General features: G+C 43.5%; 1 protein-coding gene across 1 annotated transcript; it reads right to left on the bottom strand.

The window, feature by feature from the left end:
• Positions 1 to 424: 424 nt before the first annotated feature.
• Positions 425 to 7,432, bottom strand: LOC149089051 (cilia- and flagella-associated protein 95-like). Its single transcript, XM_089239933.1, has 6 exons — positions 7,405 to 7,432; positions 7,233 to 7,320; positions 5,623 to 5,734; positions 5,343 to 5,479; positions 3,302 to 3,428; positions 425 to 622 (listed from the first exon to the last, which is right to left on the bottom strand). Exons 1-6 carry the CDS (start codon positions 7,430 to 7,432, stop codon positions 425 to 427), a joined length of 690 nt encoding a protein of 229 aa, XP_089096059.1.
• Positions 7,433 to 7,681: the final 249 nt, after the last annotated feature.

The following is a 7,681-nucleotide window of genomic DNA, read 5'->3' as shown; positions in this document are numbered from 1 at the left end:
TATAAATAGTGCGGCGCTCACAAGATGGCAGGCTAGACAGGCTCAGAAAAGGCTGAGAGAGGCACAAGGAGATTCAGTCAGTTGTGTTTAAACTTTGCGAGAAAGTTGTTAGCTCTCTGGTTAGCCTGTAAATACGTGTAAATTGCTGTTCTGTAAATAAATCTGTGTTTGTCCGTCGAATCGCGTCTTGTTTTGCAATCTCGAAGTCTTGTGGAAAATTATCCGCAACAATACCGTTGATGTGAATGCATTTTTCATTTATTCGAAAACACGCTCGTGACAATAAACTCACAACATGATAAAAAAAAAATTCATCATCCCTTTACAAATCAAGAAAAATCAAACGATAGGGAAAAACATTGACACACACTGTACATTTAAAAGTATGTTTAAAAAAATGCAACAAAAAATGTCCTTCCTTTTCTCAGAAATCGCCGGGGCAAATGACGCGACAACTGTCTTGGTTCCTCAGGTACGAGTTGGCGTAGACTCCACTCTCGTCCCACCAGTTGGCGACATCATTCCTGCGGTGATCGGCCGTGTCCGTGAACTGAGAGTGGCAACGTCTGAACTTCATCCATGGCGGACTAGCAGACTCTGGTGCAGTTGGCGGCACGGGGTCCTGTTAGAAACAAGAAAATAACCGCATTCAGATAGTGTAGCAATTCCTTCAATTTTTATGAATTTTTGAACTATTTACGAATTTGTGGGACATCCTGTACATTAGAAATAAGGTGCCAGTTAGATATATGCTCCCCCCCCCCTCATGCTGCACCAAACCCGCTTAGTGTCAGAAATTTTCAGTGAGAAAATCTTTCATATGCATAGAGATCACACGAGCTCAGCCGTGATTCGATATAAGACCGAAATTACACTACAAAAGTTTGATAAAAGATCTTTTAAAAAACTTGGAAAGAGTGCAACCAATAAGCGTATCGGGGTTACAAGTTACGAGCGACTCAAGCAGGGAGAAGGCGCAAGTGGGAGTCTTTTTTCCCCGCCATTACGTAAGATTTTATTTCTTGAAAGTGCGTGTGTGCGTGTTCGTCACCCGTACGAACGAAACGTCGAAAGACAAAAACCTTCTGTCACATTGGCCAAAGAAGAAAAAAACTTTGAATTTTACTTTACGTAGCCACGAAAGCCTTGTTTGTTACGAATTGGTGCATGTTGGGTGTGCCTGCACGTGTTGTGAACCTAACGTGAAGTTTGTTTCAATGTTATTCTTGTTATAGTGCTGCCATCTATTTCTCGAACTATGAGTGAAATAAATAATTGGTTATTTGTACCGTTGTAGGCCCGTTGCTCTCTGAGGGACTTTGAGATATGGGTCACAACAGAAATTTAATTTGCAGGGTCTCTCTAGATACGTTGCCCACTAACTCTCCCGTTATAAACGCCTTTATTGAGTCGCTAGTTTCACTGATCTTGGAAAATACTACTATTACTGAACAACCGCGCATTCACCTCGTCCATATTCCTCTACGGAGCTTCTGGCGAATTGGTGCATGTTGGAAATGTGCGTGTCCGTGCTGTGAACCTAACGTAAAGTTCGTTTCTGTACAATGCTTGTTGTGAGTAGTGCTGCCATCTGTCATCAATTTTTTCAACGATGAGTAAATGAAATGATTGAAGATTTTTACCGTTGTAGGCCTGTTTCACTCTGTTACGAGACTTTTTAGCGACTCTGTGGCATGATCTTGGAGAATGAACAGTCCCATGCGTCGCGAAGCTTATGTTGTTGATTTTGGGTCGCGTCTGAAAAACGTCGTGAGAAACCGCGCCGCGTGGCTTGTACATAAATGTGCGGCGTGTTCTTTTCTGAATCCTTCGTCACCTTTCCATTTGACTACACGTGCCGAGAGGGAATAATTGCCCCTTAGGGGGAAAAAAACCGTAACTTATTAGGATTTCGTCGGAGCCAAAGTTTCCAGGAAACGAGACGGGACAAGGAAAAAAAATTGTCTCAGGAAATAACACACGATCATGATGATGATGATGCTAATGATCTCGATCCATCATCGTCCCCCCTCCCCCGCTCTCACGCACAAGCGTAGTATGTATATCTCCTGTTCTGTACGCGTCTTTGGTGACGGACATCTTTGTAACGAGCAGGGCTGAAAATATGATCTTCTCGTAAAACGTTCGAGAAAATTCGATAATTCGCGATATTCTTTTCAGCGGTTTTTTTCCCCCCCTCAAGGAAAACCATTTCCTTCCGTTCGAGGACAAGAAAAAGAGTTTTTGCTGCATTTAAAAAATGAACATCGTACATATAACAGAGCAAGCCAGTGTTGTAGGCGGTTTTACACTGAAGTGCCAGGAAGAACTGGTACATCCCCTCCCCCTGCGCACGCAGAACATCCTCAACACGACGCGGCATGGACTCCACTAAAGTGTGAAGGCGTTCTGGTTTAGTTAGTTTTGTGCCTTGCAGTCATCTAAGACTCTCACTCGCCACAGAGATGTCCATTCGACCAGCCCCCACAGCGGCAATTATTCCATCATTACACTTCACTCAGAGTTGGAAAAATTGATGGCAGCACTATGACAAATATTACACAAAAACAAAACTTTACATTAGGCTCACAACAGACAATTGCACATTTCCCAGCATGGCCCAGGTCCTCTTCGACCACATGCTTATATCTCTCTTCATTGAAACAGAGCGGCGGGTCATGATCTGGTTAGGAGGAGTCATCAAAACGGCACTAAAGTGTGCCTTCGGCTCCAAAAGCCCATATCATCAAGTAGGGACCATTGTACAGTTCGCATGCTGGCACTTGTTGATGCCCCCGACGTTGAAATCTGTAGTGATTTGAGGCAGTGTTGTGTGTGGGTGTGTGTACGTCTATCTTGTGAAACGATTCTCGTCAGCCGTCGATGGTCCCGTTCCTTCAGGGTCTTTTTCCGTCCGCACCCTCTATCGGAGATTTGATGTTTTCTGGATTTCTTACGTTCCCGGGACGCTCTTGCGATGTGTGTGGCCATGGGTAAATATTTAAATTGCATCTCTACACCTCGGAAATGCTGCGACCTATCTCACGAACACCGACTACTAAACCACGTTCGAAGTCACTTAAATGGTGTTCGCCATTGTAGCAGCGTGAACCGATCTAACAGCTTCCCTAGTTATTACCTGTGTGTCTTACACGGACGCTGCTGACCGCATCGAATTACGTTGATCGGTTGCAGTTGTCCCTTATTTGCATATGTTCATCTGCAACCACTTTTTCCTGACTTGTCAGTGTGTAATTTGTATGATAATTTTTGTTTGTGGAATTTAATAAATTTTACTCACCCCTAATTTGAACATGGGATCAGGTGGCATGAAATCCGATTTCGTCACCGACTTGGGATTTTTATCGACCTTCGGGTCGTACCTGTCGTATATCTCGTGGAGTACCTGGCTCTTTTCTAGATAGTTCCTAGATGGAATAACAAGACTATATGTATAGATAGAGATTCTCCGAATTTTCGGAATATACAGAATGATTCTAAATTTATGGAGCAAACTTTAAGGGGTGATATAAGACACCTACACGAGAATTTTTGATTACAGAATTTTGATTATTGAACGCAATAGCAAAGGCGGTAGAGGGCGTTTTCAGAGAATGCTCAACAGCTCATCACCGAAAACAAATAGCATATTTTCCCGAAGGATTCGCTACGATATGTGCTATCAACTAACAACGTTGTCTTGGGGCATAGAGTTGCGTAGTGAAGAGGCGTGCCTATGGCCACGCCTCTTCACTGCGCAACTCTATGCCCCAAGACAACGGCTTTCCACTTCATACAGCCAGCTGAACATTTGCGAATACCTTGGCTTGAGTGCATCTGCTGCGGTCTTCCACCGGAGTTACCTCTAGGTTCGACCTTCCCGGGCATAGTTACCATCTTTCGGGTCCCAACGTGTACGCTCTAGCTCCAAGTCACCAAAGAATTATGGGCAACCCAGGCCGTCGGTGCACCCCGCCGTGTCCGACGGGGATCCCCACTTTACTAGACACTTTCGTTCTGCCCGTGGGCTTGATCGAATCCAACTGACTCGCGCACATGTTAGACTCCTTGGTCCGTGTTTTTTATAACTGACTAGTGCGTTATACATATCATATCAAATTAGAATGATATCAAGTGCAATATAAAAGGCGTGAAGTTATTGATAATATTCGGAGGCCTCAAGAACATTGCGGGTTGGAGGAGGGGCTCAAATCCAGTATTTTTACATGTCTTATTGAAATAGTAGCGAATATTGAGTGGGCTTGGTCTCATGGATCCAGGGCCGCAACTAAGGGGGAGCAGGTAGGTCTCGTGCCCCGGGTGCTGGACCAGAGGGGCGCAAATTTTATTCTTAAACCTCTCTTTCAACATTACAAGGGGGCACCAAAATGCGCACTTGCCCCGGATGACCAAACATCTAGTTGCGGTCCTGCATGGACCGGATACAAGTTTATGCCTATGACAATTCGGCATTATATAGTTTGCTAGCAGTTTATTAGGCATTATATAGTTATCCGTCCATTACATTATACCCAATAGTTCTTTTTCGACAAGATGATCAATTGACTCGAGGATCAATTTCTCATTTAGTGATTTTTGTTTGGTATATGTTTCTCCATTTTTTCAACATCGCATATATTCATGTCATGCAAGGACTAAATCCAGGAGGGCGTCAGAAGATCAGACCCGTGGTGCGCTTGGCTGGAGCTTCATGTAAAAAAAAATTCTGATTTTTGAGTAAATTCTGGTCCGCTCGAATGCACGATAAATATTACTCGGGGTGCTTGTTGTTTAAAGTTGCTACGTAGATTTTTGTGAACCATTCTTGCAAATTACGGCACATTACGTTTGGACGCAGCTTTTTAGACGCGGGACGTTTGGGCATCGGCTGATTGGACGCCGCCGTTTTGACGCAGCAATTTTCTATTTCACGAGAACTTCAGCAATGGAGAGAGAGAGATCAAATACTTACTGTGATCATAACTTAATGATATTATTTAATGATATTATTGATGGAATATGTAATAATTCTTTAAATTTTACTTCTCTCATGCATTTTATGTTCTTAAATTTTTCGTTGGTGTGTTTCTACGGGGTTTTTCCCGTCAAAAATTATTAAATGTGATATAAGTATAACAATGAAAGATATTGATGTGCGTGCGTGTGAAAATAAAAAAATAATTAAGGTTAAATAAATAAGACGTTATATGAAGGAATAACTAATGATCCATCTGATTGTGGCCGCAGTCACAAGACGGTGTCCAAACGGCACGAGTCCAAATGTCTGGCGTCCAAACGTCCTGTTCGGTGCAAATTTCACTTGAGCGTATGGAAAATCTTACCCTCGTCCAAGAAGCGACTCTCCGATGTTTCCGACGTTGACCATCGGTGGGCGTTCGAGGCACCGCCTGAGTTCGTCGTTGAGTTTGTCGAATTTAATGCGCTCTTCCATCGCCTCCCTGGTCGTCGATGTCGGTAACTGCACAATAAATCATTCATTGAAAAAATGTAAAACAGGGATCTCATTCTGGTTGTCTTTCAATGCAAATTGCAGTTTTGTGCCGAGTGAAATAACTCTCATGCAAGATTTGTTTTTCTCGTTAATAAAAATTTCAAACGAACCGAATCAACGGAGCAGCCGAGCCTCTTGTACGTCGATGTGTGAAGGTCCCGTTTCTTCGCCGGAATTTTCTCGAGGTCGTAATCTTTCGGATAACCCTGGGCGACATCGAACCTATGCATGAAACGAAATCGAGAAGATGCGTCAAAGTACACGTACAGAGTCGGGTAAATTTAGGACCACACTCGTGTCCAGCCTGGCCAGAAGCCGATTTATGGTTTTGCTGCTTGAGGTGGGGCTACACGAATTTTCCAAGGGGCCGTTCAAGTATTAAGTAAGCAAATTTTTAGCCATTTTTGGCCTCCCCACCCACCCTTGTCAGCAAAATTTCGTCATCAGCTCTGCCCCTCTGAATCCTAACACATATTGGTGGGATCAGAGACGTGCACAGGGGGAGGAGGGGCATAGGGGGCCTCGTGCCCCTCCTTCCCCACGATCAAAAATTTATATTTTTAATGCAAAACGAAAATTTTTTTAATTGAAATTTCATAAGAGAGGTATTTTCGTAACCTTTAAATGTTATTATAATCAATTTCTGTTAATTTAATGTTATTTGAAGGCTATGAACGCAAAATTTATCTTTAATAAATTCATTGCGACCTACCCTCTAAGCCATACAATGATAAATCGCATAAAGGCTCTTGGCCCGCGGACCAAATATGGCCCCGGGGGGTTATCTGATGCGGCCCGCTCTCCTCAAACCTAATTTTATAAAAAAAAATGAACTGAGCGGCACATCTACACAGATCGCTTAAGTGTTCCGTGGTACAATTCCACAACATTTCAGCGGCCCGTGGCACATTTTCAGATCACTTAAATGACCCGGGACACAGTTCCAGAACACTTAAGCGATCCGTGACACATTTAGAGATCCCTTGAGTGACATGTGACGTAGTTTTAGAGCACTTAAGTGGCCTCCAGTGCGGTTCTACATCACTCATGTTAAACGCGGCACATTCTCAGATTATTTAAGTGATCCGCAGCATATAATTACGAGTCACTTGAGTGGCACAGTTCCAGAGCACTTAAGCGGCCCGGACACATTTCCAGATCATTTGGATCCGCGAAAAATTTAGAGATCACTAAAGTGGCTCTGTAGGGCACTTATCAATAGGGGGGATGTCACTTCAAGTGCCCACAAACTATCGAAAGGTTTTTCTCGTTTTTGGAACACCGAATAGGGGATGCCATTAAGAATATTTCATATTTTCATAAAGGGTGGTTGATGACGTAAGCATTATCCAAACCCCCCCCCCTCCCCCCTTGTCATCAAAAGTCAGCAAATCGGAAACCCCCTCCCCCCATCGATGATGACGTAATAATTGAACGGTGCCAAAGATGATGTCACTCTTCGCTATCCACACGAAGGTTTATGGTTACCTATGAAGTAAACCTTCGTATGGATAGCGAAGAATGACATCATCCTTGGATATTTGGCCATCTGGTGACAGTGTCAGCAATTGTGAGCTCTGGCCTAAGTTAGGTCCGACCTTTCATGTACGGTCCCGTTCAGCGCGCACGAGCTATTGAGGAAAGATTGAGACTCGTTGCCTTTGTGGTCTAGTGGTCTAGGGCACTGACAGGGTAAGTGAGCGGACGTGGGTTCGATTACCCGCGCAAGGGCAATTGAACTTTCTTTCCTGAACTCATCTTAGCATCAGCCAGCTGTTGTAAACCCTTGAATTTGTGTTGGCAAATTCCTTAAATTGCCAACACAAATTCAAGAAAAAATCAAAACAAATTCACAAATTGGTGAATTTGTTTTTATAATTTTGGTCGCTCACTGGCCTGATCACTCGCTCTCTGGGTCATTGTTTTAGTCATTCACACCCTTGCTGTTCACTCTATTGCTCATTCACGTGTTTGCTAACTCTTTTGTTCCCTCGCACACTTGAAAACTCTCTAGGTCGCTCTTTTGATCACTCACGGAACTGATTCCCCGCCGTCTAGGTCACTGTTTTGGTCATCGACATACTCGCTCAAGCTCTAAGTCACTCTTTTGTTCATTCGCATGATTACTCACGCTCTAAGTCATTCTTTTGCTTATTTTCACGTCTTTTG

Source organism: Pholcus phalangioides, unplaced genomic scaffold (genome assembly GCF_987345545.1).
Source record: "Pholcus phalangioides strain wild (caught in Gottingen) unplaced genomic scaffold, Ppha-v1.0 ptg000002l_1, whole genome shotgun sequence".
NCBI classification, from domain to species: domain Eukaryota; kingdom Metazoa; phylum Arthropoda; class Arachnida; order Araneae; family Pholcidae; genus Pholcus; species Pholcus phalangioides.
The sequence above is the reverse complement of the archived record's forward strand: the minus strand, read 5'-3'. Positions and strand labels throughout refer to the sequence as shown.

Bases quoted from the DNA above. Each gene is read 5' to 3' on its own strand.
- LOC149089051 (XM_089239933.1), bottom strand. From the start codon at position 7,432: ATGACCCAGAGAGCGAGTGATCAGGCCA. The intron at 5,735-7,232 runs GTAATCGAACCC...TTTCATGCATAG, and splicing joins GTTCAATTGCCCTTGCGCGG to GTTCGATGTCGCCCAGGGTT. The intron at 3,429-5,342 runs GTAAGATTTTCC...TATTCCATCTAG, and splicing joins GAGTCGCTTCTTGGACGAGG to GAACTATCTAGAAAAGAGCC.